The sequence below is a fragment of the Lactuca sativa genome, chromosome 6 (genome assembly GCF_002870075.4).
Source record: "Lactuca sativa cultivar Salinas chromosome 6, Lsat_Salinas_v11, whole genome shotgun sequence".
NCBI classification, from domain to species: Eukaryota; Viridiplantae; Streptophyta; class Magnoliopsida; order Asterales; family Asteraceae; genus Lactuca; species Lactuca sativa.
Window position 1 is genome coordinate 29785812 of NC_056628.2, and position 23233 is coordinate 29809044.

At 32.5% G+C, this 23233-nt stretch overlaps 1 protein-coding gene across 1 annotated transcript; it reads left to right on the forward strand.

Moving 5' to 3' along the window:
- The first annotated feature begins 14456 nt into the window (after positions 1–14456).
- LOC111883179 (probable polygalacturonase At3g15720) lies at positions 14457–19699 on the forward strand. Its single transcript, XM_052764867.1, has 11 exons — positions 14457–14474; positions 14631–14756; positions 14862–14945; positions 17797–17850; positions 17971–18123; positions 18216–18251; positions 18620–18827; positions 18925–19006; positions 19085–19193; positions 19272–19394; positions 19481–19699. The coding sequence occupies exons 1-11, from the start codon at positions 14457–14459 to the stop codon at positions 19697–19699; spliced, it is 1212 nt and encodes a 403-aa protein (XP_052620827.1).
- Positions 19700–23233: the final 3534 nt, after the last annotated feature.

A 23233-nucleotide genomic window follows, 5' to 3' on the forward strand; every position in this document is an offset into this window, starting at 1 on the left:
AAACTTTTTAGCAAATAATCACCACAAAACCAAAGTAGATTGTTTTACCTGTGATGGTTGTGATGGTTGTGGTGATGGTTGCGAAGGCTATGGAATTGGCAGGAGAGCAGAAGGTTTACGGCCAATGCCTCTAATATGGCCACGTCACTCTCCTAATACTTTCTCAAACGCAACTCTTTCTTGAGTGGGTGTTAACTCACTTTCACCTTGAGTTTGTTCTAACATCTCTTCAACTAACCGATAATGTAACTCCCAAAATGAAGTAACAATTAAGTATAAATAAACATTTAATTATATGATAAAATTATAATTAAATACTTATATATTGTTGTTCCGCCTCAGCAGTAACAAATAAGCTTTGCGAAACGTTTCCACTCTCTTAACATTCTGTTTAACTTTAAAAATTAGATTATATTTTAAATAAATAATTACATGTATCGTACATTACCTTCTTATAGCAAGTACTGCTATACGAGCTCGACCCCCAACGATTCACATTTGTTAGCATTTCATAGATTTTTTATTCCTTTCTAAAGCAATTTTGTGTTCGTCTGTTAGGAAATACTCAACTGATTTCTTCCTGTTATCAACTTCCATACCCTCTAGAGGGTTAGCTAATGCTCCCGGGATATCTTCATACCCTCCGACTAACATAAAATATTCTTTTACGTCAGCTTTACGTTCTCGATAACCTTTTAACAAAGCTGCTTGAAAACTCTCTGTCAACATATTAGCTTGTACATCCTGGTACATCTGATCCAAATCAAACTTTGTCTAAAAAAAAGTTAACCAAGTAAAAAAAATTATAGTTAACCATATAAAATATATTTAAAAAAAATAATTACCGCTAAATGTTGTAATACGGTGTCCTGTATTGCAGGGGAAATTTTTTTCCAAGTCCGTTTATCAAAAAGGACCATCTGCCACATTGTTTTTCCAACTTCTCGGGAAAACATGTCTTTCGGATCTCCTACGGGATCAAATGTGATATCCCTATCATATTCTATGCTAATCGGTTTGCCCTCGTTCTGTAAGATCGCTTTTTCAAGCTTTATATTTTTCGCTTTGCCTCGAACTTTCCTTCGTGCACGTTGCTTAATAGAAATGTAATTAAAAATTATTAGAAACGGTATTTAATTTATAATAACTGAACAAAAATAGTAAATAAAAATTCATAATATGACCTACCGTCCTGCTCGTGATGACCAACACCTTTATCACCTAGGAGAGGTGGGTCCTCAGCTCCATCACCCCCGTGTCCACGACCCATAACAGCCATGGTATACATAAACAAAAGCCATATTGTCATCATTTCCTAAAAAAATATAAGATATAAAAATACAATTTTTATTACAAATACACATTACATAGAAATAAACATTTACATAGGAATAAACATTTCAATTTAAACTAGAAATCCAAATAAAGTTCATATTACAAACATGTATTACATAAGAACTATTCTAATCAGAATCTTCCTCATATCCTTCAGTGTCTTCTTCGGTATAATAATCAGAATTGGTCTCATCGTAATCAATCTCGCAATCAGAAACATCATTCACTCTACCAGTTGGCGGAGGAACTTCAGTTGCACTTTCTACATCAACAATGACTCTAGGAATGTTTTGAAAGTACATGCTGAAATCGATAAAAAGTGGAGCATCGGATGAAGAGATATTTTGAAGTACATCGACATTGTCTACATTTTCGTGTGAGCCATTGTCAACATTTTAGACACGGTCATCGTTTGATGGTAGATCCCAAATACTTCGATGATTAACATGTTCGACAACACACTGACGGTTATTGTTTGGCTCTCTGATGTAGAACACTTGTTTGGCTTGTGAAGCATATATGAGTTGATCATCTTTGTATGCTTCGCGTCGTGTGTCGATACTGGTGAAATTATCACTAGAAATAACTTTTGTTCGAGTATCAAACCACTTGCAACGAAATAGTACAGTTGAATAATCATGTGTATACCATAACTCTATAATCTCTTCTAACTGGCCATAATATTTCTCGCCTTTCTCACCCACCGCTAAAACCCCAGAGTTTTGTGTTGCACGTTGTGCGTCACGACTAAGTACCATAACCCTAACACCATTGACTATGCATGGGGTGTAAGAATAAGCATTCATTTGCGGACCCATTGCAAGAGCCGACAACTCTTTGTGGAATTCTGGAGAGTTTTCTATTTTCATTTGATGAACCTAGCAATTATAATGTAATATGTATTATGTATTCGTTAGATCAATGAAACAAATTTGTTTATTAATTTATATTACCTTTTCACGAAAGCAATTACAAAATTCTCTCTTTTCATCACTTTGGGGATTTTCAGATTTGAATTTCCTATGTTGATGACCAAAAGATATAGATTTAAAAAGAAAAAATAAATTAAGGATGAAAGTTAGAGATAAGATTAGTTACTTGATATATTGTGTGATTTCTTCATAGCTATTCAATACAAACCATTCCATGTTATGCATTTCCATTAAATTAAGAATTTTGATTTGAGTTGTGCTGGTCGGTCGACATTTAGACTCAAACATCCAAAACTTTGTTTTTTCAATGACAACATCTTCATTTCTTTCCGGACGATTCTTTACATCTCGAAGGTACATCGAACAAAATAATAATGCTTCTTCATCAACATAACCCTCAGCTATAGAGCCTTCCGGCCTTGCCTTGTTTCTGACATAGTTTTTTAGTTTTTTCATATACCTTTCGAAGGGATACATCCATCTCATACATACCAGGCCTCCGACAATCGCTTCATCAGGTAAATGCAAAAGTAAATGAACCATATTGTCAAAAAACGCTGGAGGATAAATCAATTCTAACTTGCACAAGATTGTAATAATGTCTACTTTTGCTTTCCTCATATCCTCCACCTTCAATGTTCTGGAACAAAGTTGCTTGAAAAACGTATAATGGTCTACAATAGGTGTATAAGTGTCTTTGTCTAAAAACCCTCTTACTCCAATCAGTATCAAACATTGCATAAGAATGTGGTGGTCATGCGATTTCAACCCAAAAATGTTAGTATTGGTATCGTTCACTTTCTAACTGATGTTAGAACCAAACCCATCCGACATTTTAACATCTTTTATTAATTGACAAAAGAGTTGTCAACTAGATTTCGTGAAAGAGTATCTTGCATGGGGTCTATGAAACTTGTCACCATTTTTTTTGCAACCATTCATTTGTCTGAATGTTTAGAATTCTCAAGTCCTCTCATGCATTTGATGTGTCTTTGCTTTTATCGTTCATTAGAAGAGTACCTAACAAACTCTTTTCCACATTTTTCTGGAGATGCATGAGATCTATGTTGTGTTTCAACTATAGAGAAGACCGATACTTGAGTTCAAAGAAAATGCTTCGTTTCGACCGGTTCAACTCGTAATCTTGCCGATTTGGCTTCCCGCCTCCATGCTCAGGATGTTTACCCAGTTTACGAGTTAGTAGACGAACTAGTTGCTCTTTTATGTCGTCATTAATAAAGTTTCTCGGAGCGGGTCTAGTCTCTTCCATCCCGTTAAAGTCCAACCTCTTTCTTAATGGATCATTAGCATCTAGGAAACGACGATGATCGATATATATGACTTTGATGTTGCACGATACAAAGGAGTGTCTTCATTGCAAGTAGCACATGCTCTATACCCTTGCCCACTCCAACTTGATAGACTACTATGAGCTGGCCAGTCGTTCATTGTCCACAAAAACATAGCTCTCATCGTGAGGAATGTGTTTGTTGCCGCATCTATAATACGTACGCCTGAGTTCCACAATTGTTTAAGCTCTTCCACCAACGACCTAAGGAAAACATCTATATCCTTACCAGGAGTTTTCGGGCCGGGAATCAACAAAGTCAACATGAATGATGACTCTTTCATACGAAGCCAGTGTGGCAGATTGTATGTGGTGAGTATGACCGGCCATGTGCTATGTGGATTACACATGTTTCCAAATGGATTGAAACCGTCAGCTGAAAGACCTAGGTGTACGTTACGGGGTTCACTCGAGAAGTCGGGGTATTTTTTTATCAAAATCTTGTCAATGTTCCCCATCAACAGGATAAAGCATCACACCATCTTCTGAACGTCCGATACTATGCCAAATCATATTTTTGGCAGTGTGCCTCGAACAATATTAACGTCGTAGTCTAGGGGTCACAGGAAAGTACCGTAACACCTTATGAGGTACTTTCTTACCCTTGGTGTTTTTATCGATCCATCGTCTCTCTTTACAAACGGGACAAACTTGCAATGAATCGTGTTCTTTCCAAAAGAGACAACAATCGTTTTTGCACACATGTATCAACTCATACCCCAGACCAATAGACTTCAGTTTCTTTTTGGCTAGATAATATGAAAGGGGAACCTTATTGCCTTTAGGAAATGCTAATTGAAACAACTCAAGGAGTTGATTAAAGGAACTATCAATTCCTTTGTTGTTCACCTTGATATGCATTAACTTTTCTAGAAACTCAAGGGAAGAAAAGATGCAACCAGGATACAATTTGGTTTCCACTTCTTCCAACAACTATGCAAAATCATCATCCACACCGCTACCCCTTGTATTCGAGGTTCCTTCATCAAGGTTGGTATCATTTTCTCTCGACTCTCACATCACATCGTCGATTAAATCATCAATTTCGTTACTTGGCAAGACGACTGGAGGAATAAAAGATTCACCATGATAGATCCAAATTTTGTACGACTTACTGAAACCATTTATAAATATATGGCGTTCAACTGCAGTCAGGTACTTGAAGTAACAGTTATCACATTTTTCACATGCATATCTGATTTTACCATTACTATCAAGGTGTGACTTGGACTTCTCGATAAAAGCTTTGAGTCCTGCTTGGAACTCGGGATGGTTTCGATATGGATTAACAGTCCAGCTTTCATCAATAGACATGATGTTGCTGAAACATAATTTTGGGTTTAGAATTTGTATACAGAATTAGCATTGTTTTTTTCTAATCCACATTTTTTTTACAATTAAAATAATAAAAAAATAAAAAATAAAAAATAAAAAAAATAAATTAAGATTTTTTATTTATGCGTTTTTTTAATTAATTTTAATTACAATTACTTGTAATCTATATAGGCAAAAGTTGTATGTATTAAATAAAAGGGTCAAAGATCCAACAAATCAATTTTTTCCACATGTTTGTTTTATGTATACTAGAAGTATAAATATACCCATGATTAGGGGTGTCAATTTATGACACGACATGACAAAAATATACGAAACGAAACGAAATCAGGACGAAATCAAAATTCGAATTCGTGTTCGTGTCGTGTTCGTGTTCATAAATTGACACGGAATTGACACGATTAAGCATGTGGTTGTCGTTTTTGTTGTGTTATATATTTTTAAGTATGAATGAAATACACTAATAGTTATGTAATATTATCTTTGTTGTGTCGTGTCGTGTTGTTGTGTTTTAATATGTTCGTTTTCGTGTTAATGAAAAAAAACACGACATTGTGTCGTGTCGTGTTCTTGTTATACAAAACATTGTCGTGTCAGACAAAAACACGACACGACTGCCCGATTTGACATCCCTACCCATGATTATTGAAAAAAAATTTGTTTGTTTCTTTTAATGTGTGTAGCAATTAGTTTTTAATGAATAAAATATTAAATAAAGAAAAATTAATAATTTGATATATCCATATAAAACATTTTTTACTATTGTACATTTTTATATTTTTTTATTTATAACATTTTATATTTTTTTATTTATAACATTTTATATTTTTTTTTTCAATTATACCATTGTACTTTAAACAATTATATTATGTTGTTGTGTTGTTCTTTTTTACCGTCAAGATTAAAAATATATATATTTTTTATTTATAACATTGTATAAATATGTTGCAAATAAAAAATTTAAAAACTAAAAAAGACATGAAAATATAAACATGAAACTATAGAAATATAACATTATAAGTTAATTTGAAGATTATAAGTTAACTATAGAACTTATTGGTTAATTTGGGGTTTGCTTGTGAAGAAACTAGAAACTTTCTAGTATTTGTATATAGGTGTTTAAACAATTTTATAACATTTTTTTTTGTGTTTTTTTTTCCAATTATAACAATAATTTATTTTTATTTTTTTTCAATTATAGCATCCTACTTATACCAAATCCACATACTTTTACATAATACATAAGAGCATGAAATTCACATACTTTCACATACATATACCGCATATACACCAAATACAAATACATTCACATACACACAAAATAACATCCTACTTAAACCAAATACACATAATCTTACATATATAGATAATAACATCCTATTTATACAAAACACACAAATTTCACATTCATATACCACATTTACAACAAACATACATATATTCACATACTCACACAATAACATCCTACTTATAAGAAACACATATAATTTCATATATATATATATATATATATATATATATATATATATATATATAATAACATCATATATATACTTCTACCAAATACTCATATACCACATATACATCAAACACACATACATTGGCATATATACATTAAATTCACATATTTTCATACAAATATCAAATATACACACAATTTTCACATATGGCAATTTTCACATAATTTTCACATATAAATACCAAATTCACAAGAAATTGAAATAATAGGACCTGTAGTGGCGGAAATTAACAGATATGTAGCCAGAAAAATTGGTCTTCACCCGAAAATACCCTCACCCGTAAACCCAAAGACAACACCACCAAAAACACTAAAATTGAACAATTTCTTGCAATTTAATCATCAAATGCAATTAGAAATCGAAATTAACATACAAATACAAAGAGATACAAGAAATTCAACTTACATTTCTTCAATAGATGGAGCTAGAAATCGGTCCCAAGATGCCCTAACCACCCTTGATCCCTAATCTCACACAATGTGGGGAGATATGTTATCGGAATCAACTAATTGAACACGAAACCGGTGGAACTTGGAAGAGGCGCAGTGTATAGCAACAACAAACATAATGAAAATGGGAAGAAATGAGCAATCTGCGTGCGTTTTTTTATTTGCAAGAGCCTTTAGCGGCGACAGTTTTAACAGTGACAACTAGGGCTTTACTGGCAACACAAGTCAATAGCGGCGACAATCTGGAGTGAAGGTACCGCATCATTTTTTAGGTAACTATTAGCGGCAACTTTTTAGACTTTTAGCGGCGACACAAATGTCGCCGATATTAGGTTTGTGCGAATAAGGGACCCTAACCGTTGGATTAGATACTTGATTGAACGTCTGAGATCTAACAGAGGGGGAAAACACGGATTAGGGTGATACGCCTTTAGTGGCGACACTATTACTGGCGACATGGACTTTTAGCGGTGACTATAGCATTTTTTGCCGCTAAAAGTCGATGTCGCCGGTAATAGTGTTGTCGCTAAAGATTGATATTCTTGTAGTGAGTGTACATGAGGCCTCACAACACCACCTTTATAGATCACAAAAAAAGATCAAGATATATGTATTCCAAGTGTTCTGTTTAGATTGTTCATAACATAAAACCATAAAATGGCTCAAATATGTTTACCAAAGTTCTTATCTATTGATTCTACGGTCATTTGGCATGCGTTATTGAAGTGCTCTCCATCAATGAAAGTGTATCACTTGCTTTGACCTGTAAGAAAGCTACGAGATAAAAAAAGATTTACTAGAAAAAACAAAAGTATATTTCTGTAACATTTAATATATCCAAGATTGAAAAATCAAGTCTTCCACCACTAATCATCATACATACTTATAAAACTAACATTTTTCCTTAAACCTCATGCATTTGAAACCCCCATCAAAATTTGCAAACACCTATGCATTTGAAACCTCCTATTTTAATGAATACCACTAAAAAATCTCTTAATAATGATTAACAAGTCAAAGGTTTTATAACTTATATAATATACTTAATAAAAAATTAATGGATACTCTACTATAAAAAGGTCAATCTTTTTTAGTAGACACACAAATACAAATTACATACAAAATTCACAAAGAAAACAAGTTTAAAGTTTTTTGTGTTGTTTTGAGGGCTTTGAACAATTTTTCCAGCCATATTATTATGTTGAAGTTTTTAATTTGTAAGTTTGTTATATACTAATACTTTTTTATATTTTCTTGATTTAAGTATTCTTTTAAAAATATCATTGTATGTTGTGGTTGAAATTTTAATGTAAATTAGATTAGATTCATGTTATCGATCATATATTATGGAAGGTGATATATATAATATTTAATTAACTATTATATACATGTTTGTATGTTCATGTTGCTTCAAAACAATAATTAATTAAAAATCATGGATATGTCATATTATCCGTATTATCCATGTAAGTCTTTTTTAAAATGCAAATTGTTTATTTTATCACTTTATATTTTACTATATGTTTAACATTTTAATTATAATAATAAGTGCTTTTTAAAAGTTTCTTTCACTTATTAATAATAACAAGTGGTTTTAAAATTAATAAGCAACAATTGTAAATAATAAAATCAAATTACATGGATATGTCATATTATTCATGCAACTCTCTTTTGAAATGCAAATTTTCTATCTTATCACTTTATTATTTAGTATATGTTTCACATTTTAATAATAATATTAAGTGTTTCTTAAAAGTCTTCTTTAAAATTATTATTAATAATAAGTGGTTTAAATTAATGAATAACAATTTTAAATGATAATAACATAAAATTATAAATTACATTTAGCTATAAATAAATTGTATTTTAAATGAATATCATATTGAAATTAGAAAATGATTGCATAACTAAAAATATAAGTAATCAATAATAATAATTGCTAAAAATAATACTAAATAGATAATAATATTTAATTCTACTAATGAGGAATGTGGGTTGATGTCAATGAATATATATATATATATATATATATATATATATATATATATATATATATATATATATATATATATATATATATATTAGTGTAAAAATATTATCTCAAAGTTAATGTCAATAACATAATCATTTTAAAAATATATTTTTCAATATTTTAACAATATATTTTTAAGCTTCGTTGCGCAACGCGTGAAAATTCATCTAGTATATTACATAAAAATAAGGCCCTCCTCTTATTTAATCCATGGGAAAGCGACAGCTGTTGGCCTGTTGGCTCGCTAATTATTCACTCAACATCAACCCATCAATCTGCGCGAGCATCCTTGGTCACTTGCCATTGGGCTTGTAGCCCAGCGGTATCAGGTGGTGCCTCCCTCTTTGATGTCGAGGGTTCAAGTCCCGTCGTGAACATAGGTGGAATAGGTGATGTTAGCTTAGGAGTAGATTAGATTTGCCGGTTAAAAAAAAAAAAAAAAAAAAAAAAAAAAAAAAAAAAAACTTGTCATTGGGCATTAATAAGCCACGACTCAATAATAATAACTTTATTAATTGTTTTTCAGTGATAATATTTATAATTTTTCTTTATTATTACTGCAAACCATATTTTTCTTTCCACAAGACGAAATATAGATCTTATCTTTCCTTCCATAACTCCAACACATAAGTTTGTGGCGCTAAGTCAATCGTAAAAAATTCTTTTCTAAGTGGTTTTGATCTTTATCAAAAATTATTAACTCGAATATATCAGAAGATAAAACTCATGCTTGATAATGAACAAAATTGACTTACCTGAAACACACTGTAAAGCATACCACACCAAAATGGATTGAAACTTTAGTTTTCAAAGACATAGTTTAAGATAACGAGGCTACATGTAAATTTTCAAAAATTTGGTTCCCTTGGAATTCGCAGCCACTGTCATTCCTCTTGAGTAAAAACCTATCTAACCCTAAAAGGTTTACCAAAACACAAATTTGAGATAAGAAAGAGTGGTAGAGAATTAAGTTAAGGCCAAATAACTAAAATCTAACACACCAACAAAAAACAAGATGCATGTTCTTACAATAAAAACACTAATTAAGCAAGTATAAATCAAGAACACGCCTTAGCCAGTAACTTTTGGCTTCAAATTTTATTAAATAAACAATTTTAAGCAGAGCATGCTACAATCACCAACATTAGAAACAACATTTTAAACTGTATGAGTAGAAATTAATGTACAACCAGGGAAGCAAGCCTCCTAATCATCAAAATTGGATCTAAGTATTTTCAAAATTTGAAACTTCTGTTGTTGAATGATTATTAGTGTGAAGCAAGCTCTCACTTGGTGAAATATCCTCCTAATACACAATAAAGAAGCAAAAACACTACGATTGTCGCTCTTCAGATTCAATAATGCAGAATTATGCGATCAGTTAAACACATACCTCGACCTTATCTAAATTCGAAACCCTAAAGAAATAGTTGAAGATTGAGAACGATAACTAAAACTAAAAAAAAATATTGGAAAAAGCAAATGAGATCTACAAAGAAAACGTAGTCCTACTGGAAAATATGTTTCATCCAATGCAATCGTCTTTAGTCTCTTCGAATAGAGTTTTCCCTTTATTATCCATGAAAAAAATAAAAACAACTTAAAACTGTGCATCGGTGTAATGAAAAAAAATAGAAAGAAAAAATTAAACTCTTTGATAATATATGTGTTCACCGCCGTTAACACAGACAAGTACCCAAAGAAATAAACAGGATTTACTAGTAGAAACCAAAAAAACATTAAAGCTTTACCATTTCAAGGAAGGGGGAATGCAAGGGTTGCTATGCTATGAACCTGACGATTAGTATTCAAACACGAGTAAACCCTAAATAAAATTAAGCCAAATACAATGTTTTATTTTTTTAAATACAAAAGTAGAAATTGAGTAAATGTATTGGCGGTGGGGGGAGATTCAGATTTTTATGGAATTTAAATGTTTGAACATCTCACAATCTTGCCTAATTGCAAACTTTTTAGTTATTCAAGTCTTTTAGTTTTTCAAGTCTTTTAGTTTTCAAGCAATCATAAAACCCCTCTTTTTAGTTTAATTATAGTTAGTTAGTTTTATTACACTAGTTCTATTGGACTGCATTGGTGATTGAATACAACCATTTCTTCGAAGATCGATACCCTTTTTTACCATTATATTAAATTTTATTTGCAAACAAATGGTGTAATTTCCTTGGTGGACTTGAAATCCCACCAAGTTTTATGGGTAAATAAATGATATTGCTCTTATGGGTAAAAAAATACATTGTCTGTATTGGTAAAAAAAGTAAAGTTGGTTTCTATTTCCTCTAACTTTTGTCCTTATTTAGTTTAGTTGCTATTTCCCATAAAATTGTTTGTTGTTTCCGGTAACCAACATTTTGATGTTGCTTAATGATGGATACTATTTTCGCCTAGTCAACGTGGTCAACCTTATTGATACTCTACTTTCTTTTTAATTCTTTTTAAAATTTTACGTGTTTTTGCAGACGTTGATGTCCAAATAAGGGATGTAGATGATGCAGTAATAGAGGCGACATGATTGATGGATATGTCGATGAACTTGTCATCGTTAAATAATAGACGGTAATTATTTTGTTTATTGTTCGAAGAGTTTTATAGTTATAGTTGTAGCAGATGGTTATTGCATTTGGGGTTATTGCCTCTGGATTTTTGAAACAAAAGGGTTGTCTTTGATATACATGCCAATCATTATATATTGTTTTTTTTTTACTGTGGTTTTTGTTGTTCCTACTACAAGTGGATGAATTCATCAATTTTTCTGTGGTTTTTTTTTCTGCATTGTTTATTATGTTTGATAATTACAACCATCTAACTATGTTGTTCACTCTTATGATTTTTTAATTACTCATTATAATTTATTTTTTCAAAGAATCAACATTTGTAATAATTAAAGGGTTATTGTCACTATAGCCCAACAATGTTTCATATATTGGTTTAAATGGTCCCTCATGATTTTTTTTTGCGTTTAAAGGGTACGAACTTGTGTTTTACCGATTAATTTCGTACCTTTACCTATTTTTGAAGGTTACACTGCCTTTATCACCTTCCAACTAGGCAGGTGAGTCAAAAATGACTCATTGGTGAGTCGACTCATCAGTGCCACGTAAGTAAAATCGACTGGGGAGGAAAAGGATTGATCCTCGTCGCTCCAAGGGGAAAGAACGATCGCAGATATGCGATCGATTGAAAAAGCGAGAAATTAGGGTCTAGAAATCGATTAGTCATAGGGGGAACGATCGATGATTGGTGAGAAGGAAGCACGTAGGTGCGTAGTCTTCTACTCCGGATGCCTTGGCCAATCATATGGTACACTGGGAACATTCGTCCCTCTCTCACTGCAAATCACCATTATTGAAGAAGCATCACCCAAAACATCACGTGAATGGCCTCGATCAATGACAACAAACACCCTCCCTTCCAGCTTCATTGTCGAACCAGAAAAAGAAACGAGGAGCAACCAACCTCAGTGAGCTGCTCCTACCGCTTGGATTTCATTCGTAATTGTGGTTGTCGGGGATGGAGTCAGGGAAGACCAAGTGGATCATCAGAAAAACGGGTTCTTTTTCCCCTCTCATTCTCCTCACGATCGATTAAGAACCACCGACCCATCGAGTTGTTGATTTCGTTTGTATTCTTTCTTTCCTTGATCTGCCTTCTGTTTCCCCTCTTCAGTTTGTTCAAGCACAGGAGATGCTTCGTTCTCTGATTTCCCCTCCTATTTGCTCGATCGAACACCAAATAACCCACCCCAATCGCTGTTACTGCTGCTCTGAATTCCTTCCAGATTATTGCTACCAGAGACGAGAAGGAAACCTCGAAGAATCTCGTCGGAAAACGACCTCGCCATCCCCTTCGGTCGAACCCAAAACAGTGGTACATTTTTTATCTTTTAAACCTGTTGACTAGGAAGGGGTTCACCGGGTGACCCCTTCATTTTTTTAAAAAGACTTTTTAAACCCTAAAACATGAATTCGTACCCTTTAAAGGAAAAAAAAAGTCACGAGAGACCATTTAAACAAATATACGAAATATTGTTGGGCTATAGTGACAATAACCCATAATTAAATGGTTGGATTTATTTTAATTACTCATTTTAGTTGAATTTTTCATGCCCTATATGCTAAAGAGTTGTTTTTTTGAATAATTATAGTATTGGCTTGGATATTATAACAATTAAAGAGTACAACAGAAGCACCTCTTCTTCTGAACATATGAATATAGTTACGGCTAATTGCAAAATAGCAATTTATTATAATTATCATTGATTTTTTGTTTGTTTTTTATGTATTGGCTTGGATATTATAACAATTATACCGTTTTTAAATGGACATCTTATATACCAAATGAAAATAAAGCTTAGTTTGACCTATAAAAGCATCATATTTATGGATCTTTACCAATAATAACAATGCGTGAAAACATTACATAAATGGTCGATGTGTAGAAAAAGATTAGATAATTGGTCCTTGTGGTGGAAAAAGATTACATAATTGGTCGCTATGCAGAAAAAGGTTATGTAATTGGACCCTGACTCTCTAAGGCAAAAAACATTATAATAATATATCATGTGGCAAATAAATTTACATGATTGGTTACCAATGGTGGGAATTTTTCTTTCTTTTGATATTTAAAAAAGAGGAAGTATGTTGCTATAATTTGGTAGATTTGTCAAAGTATAATGCTATAATGATGAAACATTGATTAGTCGTTGCCATTAACAAAAGTCAAGGATAGTCATTATCAAATGTTGGATATCCTACTTGCATATGTCCGTCTTCACTCATGTTCGGTTATATATCGTTATATATGTGACGAGAAAGATCGTCCAACTAATAAAATAAAAAATATGTATTACAAAGAGATCATTCAACGATTATAGATATTCATTCATTCCAATGTTTTTTTAGACATTTCATTGTTACTAATACCATTAAGTCCGTGAACTTATCTTGTTTTATTATTGTGTCAACTTTTTTATACCGTTATATGTATTTTTTTATATGTTCTTTATATTTTACAAGAGTCATAATCTAGTTAGCTATGAGATATGGTTGCATATTTTATGTATGTAAAATAATATAACCTTGATTCGTCATATAACCTGAATTTAATATGAATTCAACTTTTTGTAACAGAAGCAATATTACTTCAAAGAAAAAAAGAATCTTAGCTAGTATTGGTGGTTGTTCATTTCTTATATGATAACGGTGAACACCATATTCGAATCACACCATCACAGTCAAACACTATAGCAATATATATATTGGTCAAACAATTTATGAAATCGTATCTCATATAAAATCTAATAGTTATTTGGAGACGCAAAAAATTATATTTCTTGATACAAATAATCAAAGATACTCCTGATGAGAAATATATGTACATATAAATGATAACCAACTCGATCCATGCGTTTATTTTGAAAAGAGAGAATCTATATTTTCATACACATGATCTAGCTAATCCAACATTTTCTCACAGTATTTATAGGAAATGAATGGAGGGAGCATGGCAAGTGTAATCAAAACACAAGATCAGAGTTACCTGCTTCAATTGAATTCAAAGAAATGGTAAGATGATTAACATATTCTCACTCAGATTGTCCATGCATGGATGCTTAAAAATGCAATACTATTCTTAAGTACTCCACCTTTTCTCGATCTGCAGGGTTTCTTGATGGTAGTCTTGTTGAGCATGTCTTGTTTATCATTTGGCTCGAAAATCACAAGTGTTGCCACCTACGATGTAACATCTTATGGTGCAAAAGGAGATGGAAATACAGACGACTCCAGTGTAAATAATATCTTCAAATTTTGAATCAAAATTTATTGATGTATCATGCAAATTAAAGAACGCAAAAATAAGTTAACCTTTTTCTATGTACGTTCATTGTTGCAGGCTTTCCTTCGAGCATGGGACGATTTATGTGGAGATATCTCGCCAGAACCGACATTGATAATTCCATCAGACAAGACATTTTTGATAAACCCGGTGGAAGTTTTAACCATAATAGTGTTATCAGAAAAAATATTTCCCATATTAGTGTTCTCTCATAAGTATTTACCAAAATGGTATTATTTAATTTTAATACTAATATTATTTAAAAAAAAAAAAAAAAAAAAAAAACACGGTTTTGGTTTTCCCTGAAGTTTGGAACGCTGGAACGAACAGAAACAAAAAAAAAAAAAAAAAAAAAAAGAAAACGCAAACTAGGGCTCGCTGCTTCATCGTGTTGTCGTCATCCACCATCTCCGGCCGCTGCATCTCCTCCATTCGACGGCGGCTGGCTGCGCCTCCTCCACCATCGCCGGCGACTGCAAGGTTTTGATTCCGATTCCTGTTTGCTTTTGGATTCCAATTGTTAAGTTTATGTTTGCTTTTTTGCTTCTTTATTCTTATTTATCTCAATTTTGCTTTAGTTAGGAAGAATTGTTGATCAATTTCTATTTTGATTATTTGCTTTTGTAAATGGAATTGATTATTGTTTTGATCAATTTATGTCTTGATTTTGCCTCCCCATCTTCACAGCTTGTTTTTTCTAATCTTTTGATGTAATTGATTGCATTATGTTTCTTATTTTTTGTTATCACAAATTCATATGATCATTTTTTGATCAATTTTTGCTTGTTTTTGTTTGTTTGTAGATGAATTCTATTATAGATATGATTGACAATGAGAATTTTTCTATAATTTCTCAAGCTGCTGTTGTGACTAATTTGATGAATACAGACAATGATGTTGAGTTAAATGAAATATTGGAAGATGGAATTGGAGATGAAGATGATGATGAAACATCTTTTGACAATAATGTTGAATTACCCTCAACTTTTACTAATATGGAAGGAACAAATTTGACTATTGATGAAAATTGGATTATGACACAATCAACGAGTAAGAATGATTTTACGCGAGAGTTGGGAAAAGATTCTTTCAAGGATAAAGAGGAACTTGTTAGAGCAATCAAGATCCATAGCATTAGGACACATAGACAATTTGAGGTCATTGAGTCACGCCCAACATGTGGTGAAAGACCGTGAAGGCATATGCCTAATATCTGATCGTCATGGTGGAATTCTTAAGGCTGTCAATGAGCATGGATCTCCATGGTTAGAGCCACGTGGTTTTCATAGGTATTGTTATATTTCTTAACTATTCTTTTAGGACATTTCAACAACTTGCTTCATTAACTTACATTATTATTATTTTTTTTTTAATTTTAAAGGTATTGTTTACGACATTTCATCAACAACTTTTATGACAAGTTTCGTAATTCAGAATTGAAAGCTTTAGCTTACCGTGCTGGGAGTCAGAATCAAATTCGAAAGTTCAACTCCATCATGGAAGAAATTGGGAAGTTAAATCCACGTGCTCGACAATGGTTGGAGAGTCATCCACTTAATAGATGGACACTTGCACATGATGGTGGAAGGAGATATGGGTTGCTCACAACAAATTTGTCAGAGATTTTCAACAGTGTACTTAAAGGTGCTCGTTTCTTACCAATCACAGCTTGTGTGCAACTTACATTCTATAGAATGGTGCATTATTTTGAGGTGAGACGTCCTTTAGGATCTAGTTCTCAAGCTCATGGAGATACACATACTCCACATGTTGTTGTAAAACAAGTAGCTTTGATGGCAAAAACAAGTGCACATTCCTTAAGATCTTTTAACCGAGAAAAAGGTATATTTGAGTTGATAACTCAAAGAGGTCGAAATGTGCAAGTAGTTAATTTGGAACAAAAAACTTGCACATGTGGTAAATGGGAGGCATTTAAATATCCTTGTTCTCATGTCTTGAGTGCATGTGCCAAACTCTCTTTGAATAGTTGGCAATATGTTGATAGATGTTACTCGATTGAATATTATTATGCTACTTGGGCATCTGAGTTCTCCCCGCTTCCTCATGAAGCTTATTGGCCACAATCACCATTTAATGAATTACTTCCAAATTTAGAACTATTACGAAATAAAAAAGGTCGTCCTCGTTCAACAAGACTAAAAAATGGCATGGATATTAAAGAAGGAAGAAATGCCAATCTTTGTGGAATTTGTAGGCAACCGGGACATAATCGAAAACGATGTCCGTCTATGCCAAGGTAATTTAAAATATATATATATAATTTTAATGGTATTTGTTGTGGTTATTCTCTTATTTTTTTTCTTTTTTTTTACAGGTAATGATTTTTTACCGGTTCAAGGTCAAGTTAATTGTGATGTTTTTCTTTTTGTAATAAACAATGTTGGAGTTTTTTTTCTCTTTTTGTAGTGTTCTTTTTGTAAGAAACAATGTTAGAGTTTTTTTTTTCTTTTTGTGGTGTTCTTTTTGTAAGAAACAATGTTGAGATGTATTTTTTTTCATTTTAAAAACATTGTATGTGAATGTTGAAATTTTTGCGCATTAAAATTTGATTATATAAATGTTTTTTGATGATTTTTTAATGTTGAGGCTAAAACTTGTTGGTAAAAATGTTGTATAAGAAAAATGAATATTAAAAAAAAAAAAAGGAAAAAAAAAGATAAAAAAACATTTATTTTAAAAAATAGTATAAAAGGGTAAAAAAACTAAAATGAAAGCTGTCATTTAAATATATATATATATATATATATATATATATATATATATATATATATATATATATATATATATATATATAAAACAATAAAAATGTGGAATAAAAGAGAAAAAAAAATAAGATATTTAAAATAACAAAAAAAACTGAAAAGGAATCTAAAAATAAAAAAAATAAGAAAAACACTAAAATGGTAAATATTTTTGAAGGAACACTAAAATGGTAAATACTTTTTTCAAGAACCCCATTATGGTCAAAAACTCAAACCCGGTGGCATTCAATGGTCCATGCAAATCCCCAACTGTAAATATTAAGGTAAAATGAACAGTTATCTATCTTTTGAGGTTATGATGTTAATTCATAAAGTGTTGATTAAATGTCATTTTGTTATAAAATAGTTATGATTAATCTAATAATTTCTGATATGATGGGTAGCTATTGGGTAACATCACTGCACCGAAGACTCTCGATGGATGGAAAGGTTGCATTAAGAATAACTTTTGGATATACTTCACATCCGTGCAAGGACTCAAGATCCAAGGACCTGGTCAAATTGATGGCCAGGGATCCATTTGGTGGAAAAATGAGGTCGAATTAATTTAATATCAAACACTTATATTAAATGAAAACAAAAAAAGTAAAAACCATCCAATTAATTCATAGTTCCTTTTCATTTGCAGGGGCAAACTAAAACCAATGCATGCAATCGCCCAACTGTAAGCCGTCTTTTTTTTACAATGTTAAGAGCATCTACAATGGTGTATCATTTAATGGAAGAAACTCTACCATTGTGAGATGCCACCTTGGCATTCAATGGATTTGGAATTCAATGGTCATTGAACTCTTCAATTGGAAAAAGGAAATTTTAATTCATAAATATTTACTATAAATTATATTTTATAACATTCTATTGAACTTTGTAGAGTTCAATGTATTGTAGGAAAAAAATTGATAGAGTTGTATGGATTGTAGAACAATGATGTGGCAATCTATTGAACTATATGGAATTCAATGCATTGTGGATGCTCTAAGGACATGAATGAATTTATGTTTCGTGAAAACTGACATGGATACATTTGTTTAGGCTTTACATTTTAATTCTTGTAACGGCCTTCAGTTGAGTGGTACAAAACATATCAACAACCCAATGCTACATATGAGTATCAATGGTTGTGAAGGTGTAGATGTTGGAAATATTCAAATTTTTGCTCCTGGAGACAGCCCCAATACTGATGGGATAGACATCGGTGATTCTTCCCATCTTAATATCCATGATTCTAACATTCAAACTGGTATGAGAATAATAGCATCCTTGTTTCTTAATGAGCTATTCTATAATGTATAAAAAAACCTTTATAATTCACTTTCTTTTTGTGGAAACTAAATCAGGTGATGATTGTGTTGCTATTAATGGTGGCACGTATGATATTAATGTAACAAGAGTGTTCTGCGGACCTGGTCATGGCATAAGGTACTAGAAAATGATATTTATATCTCAATAATCACTTTTACACAATTTTTCCTCCACTAAATGGATGTGATTTTGAAGTATTGGAAGCCTTGGGGAAAACGGTGGTCATGACACAGTTGAACAAGTACGTGTGGAAAAATGTAACATCACAGGAACAAAAAACGGATTACGAATCAAAACAGTGCCGGTAAAATTAGATATAACTTGATGAAAATCTTTGGAGTTTTTAACATCGTATTTGATGGTTATCTTATATCTTATACAGTATGGAACGGGGTATGCTAGGGGGATTGTATTTCAGGACATTCATCTCGTAAATGTTGAAAATCCAATTATAATTGATCAACATTATTGCATTAATTCTGAAAATGCCTATTGCCCCGCACCGGTATGCTTATTATCCATAAAAATAGTCTCATCTCACAAAAGATGCAATTCCATATCTAACATTTACTGATTTTTTTTATGTATCAGCCAAATGCGTCAGCTGTAAAAGTGAGCGATGTTATGTATGCGAATATCTATGGGTCATCGGCAACAAAGCAAGCTATTACTTTCAATTGCAGTGGAAAGTACAACTATACTGAAATTGTAACAAATGAAGTTGGAATCTCTGGGCATGATGAAATTTCTTACTGTCAAAACACTCAAGGAAAATTTATTGATACCACCCCTCCTATTAATTGTTATTAGATTGTAGCCAGCCCGATGTTGGTGTTAAAATCCATGTATTTCAACATATTCTAATGATAACAAAGCTATATATATATATATATATATATATATATATATATATATATATATATATATATATATATATATATATATATATATATATATATATATATATATATATATATATTACTGTACATTTAAAAGCTTAACTCCCCTCTCTTGGCTCATTAGCGGGTTACAAAATATATACAAACACACATGATAACATGAATTTACTTACGCGTAAATATTTACGTTATGTATATTGAGGTATACTAGGAAAATATTCTCATATCCTTCAAACAAGATATACAACAGATATATATACAATTACAAAAATGCATGGGCATAGAATATACACTAGGTGGGCTAAGCTAATAATACAATATATTGATACACTAACATCCCCCCACAGTTTGATCGGGATGATTCTGTCGGACTTTCAAACTGGTTCGAAATTATGAGAAAAGCGAAGTAGGTAGACCCTTGGTGAAGATGTTACGTACTGATCAGTTGAGGAAATATGGAGAACTCATATATGGCCCATGGCAATTCTGTCTCGAACAAAATGAAAATCAATCTCTATGTGTTTGGTGTGTTGATGTTGCACCAGGTTCGATGACATGTATACGGTCTTGATATTGTCAAAATAAACAATGATAACTTTAATTTTGAAGAGGAAAATGTAGTTCACGAAGAAGGTTACGGAGCCAACAAGTTTCAGCAAATGTGGTGGCAACACCACGATATTTAGCCTCTGCACTAGATCGAGAGATGACACCCTGTCATTTCGATTACCGTGAAATGAGTTTATCTCCCATGAAGACACAATATCCAGATGTTGATCGTCGTGTGGTCGGACAACCACCGAGTCAGCATCAGAATAAGTTGTGTCAGAAGAGATGTATCGGAGGCGTGTATCTGAAGACCAAGGTCAATGGTACCACCAAAATCTCATGAGGATCCTTGCGTGAGCATTTAGGTGTTGATCTCGGGAGTCATGCAAAAATGGACAAATTTGTTGTACTATGAAGGATATATCCTTTTGAGGGCATTCAGGTGTTGATCTCGGGAATCCTGCATAAAAAGACTAATATGTTGTACTGTAAATGATATATCTAGTCGAGTGAAGCTCGGGTACTGAAGAGCTCCCGCAAGGCTGCGATATAGAGTGGGGTCGACAACTGGTAAACCTGAAGCATCCATTTCAAAAACTGGTTCAGTTGGAGTACAACATGGATTGCAATGAACCATATTAGCTCACCGAAGAATGTATATGTACCACTACAAAACACGTTATAGGACTCGCCAAATAGAACCTAGTTTCGTGGAACACCGAGATATATTATGAAAAAACCGGGACTTATACAGGTAAAAGTTATACGACCCAGTTTAACTCAAAGAACCGGGGTCTATGTTATACTTAAGTAACCCGTTTCCCAACTTAAAAACCGGTACTTTTAGCTATATGGTTTTGTAACCCGGCCTCTAGAAAAAAAAAAGGTTCTATTACCATTACTAGAAGAGATACGTTCAAGTAGCTATATGACCCATATATATTTAAACAACTGGGCTTTTTGACTTCTTTTACCAAATATAAATGTGCCTTAATTAATGAGTGAGCTTAATAATAAAATTAGCACTCCATAGTTGCAATCGACAGAGTAGCAAAACCAAGACTACATTATTAAATCCACACCAAAACAATTGAATTTCTACACCGGATAGTCTTGTAACTTGACACATGTAGCATTAAACATAGACAAAGTATGCAACTTGTAACATCACACTTTGAAATTAGCCATTGGCTTAAAAGTTTTAGTTTCAAGGCCAAATGCTTTATTACAACAACCGATCAAGAAAACAACTCACAGATAAGAGAAACCGATCAAGAAAACACCTCACAGATGCAAGACAAATCTAGGGGTAAAAAGGTCAAAGGGAGTAAACAGCTCAGCAAATCAACTTTCTACCACCAGCATCCATAACAAGAACACCACCAAGCTTAATCATGAGAGCAATTCCAAAAAAACTAATCATAACACAATTTCACCCACAGTCTCATAGAAAAACTAGACCCATCAAAGTTGAGAGTAAATCTATGAAGACCATAAACAAAGATCCATTCAAGATACAGCCAAAAATTGAAACCACACATCAATTGCAAAATGTCAATGTGAGAAAAAATGAAATTTTTTTAAAGAAAAAAACACTAGACAGATAAACAACCACTGCTTTGTTCCATACACTAGTTGAACATTTGGTCATACGGCCGGTTTTAGGATATTTTGGGTAGGGGCACAACCAAAAAAGTGTTAAAACTAGTAAACAAATGGATTATTGCAAATACATTGCTAAATGCCTAATGTAAGTAAATATTAAGATTAATCAGATTTCATGGAATATAAGTAAAAATTAAACAATTATACAAGCAACAATGTGCTATCACAACCATAGGCATCTCCACCTAAACTTCCTTGCAATCTAACCTCTAAGTAATCCCAAAATAATGTAAGTTTTGTTGACCCCTGTATTTTTTTAATAAATCTGAACTCATAATCTCATATAGAACAAAACACACAGAAACATATGAGAGGGGTACAAAAGGAGAACAAAAATCAAAAATAAAAGATTAGACGTGAAGTAAGGTAAACATAAATCATGAACGTTGAATGAGAAACTCAGATACGCAGTACAAAGGACGAATCTCTTAGATTGCAGATGGTGTAATTGTTTTCTTTCTCTCCTATCTTTTTATGTTTTCTATAATCTGATCTCTCCTATGTGTATTTATCTCTCCCTACAACAACCCTCTCGATTTCTTACCCTTTATCGGTTTCTCGCATTTCTCTCTTTTTTCTTTCTCTTACCATCCTTATTTCTCTCCTTTCTACGTATTACTAGTCGAATGGAATGGGTGTTTGTGTGTAAAAGAAAACAAATTGTAGTTGATTCAAGAGAGAGGGGGTGGAAAAGGTATATTCCAAATCAAGCAATGATAGATTAGCAGTTGGAATATAATCTAGTTTTTGGCGGGAAAGAGGATGTAATCCCGCCTTAAAAAATAAATAAAACTTTAAATCTATAAATGAGAGTAATATTTACGAAAACATATGTTTAAGAAAAATAGATTTTAAGAATGCATTATTTTTTTACAGTTTAATCATTAAGGTTTTTTAATTCTTACAATATTGAAATATCTATTTGTTTCAATGTTAACCATTTTAACAAGTTTTGTTGGTTGCCTCCGGACAACCTTATGCCACGTCCAACTCTCTCTTTTAAACCCATTACCACATGAGCTTCCAGGTAACCCTATGCCCTCATACCTTAAAACCTTCTTTCTTCAACTGATGCCTTTGCCATGCTCATCACCTATCTTCCAAACCCACGCCTCAGCCTACAAGACTTCCCCATAACGGAGATGGTGCTTCCACTGACGAGGCTTCCCCAAGTGGGTATCGATACGGGTAAGCAATTTCTTAACCATGTGTCCTTTGGGCCTCATATTCT

Excerpts from the sequence above, each read along its gene's own strand:
- LOC111883179 (XM_052764867.1), top strand. Across the intron at positions 14,946-17,796 it reads CATCAGACAAGACATTTTTG|TCAAACCCGGTGGCATTCAA; the intron begins ATAAACCCGGTG and ends ATGGTCAAAAAC. Across the intron at positions 18,252-18,619 it reads ATGCATGCAATCGCCCAACT|GCTTTACATTTTAATTCTTG; the intron begins GTAAGCCGTCTT and ends ACATTTGTTTAG.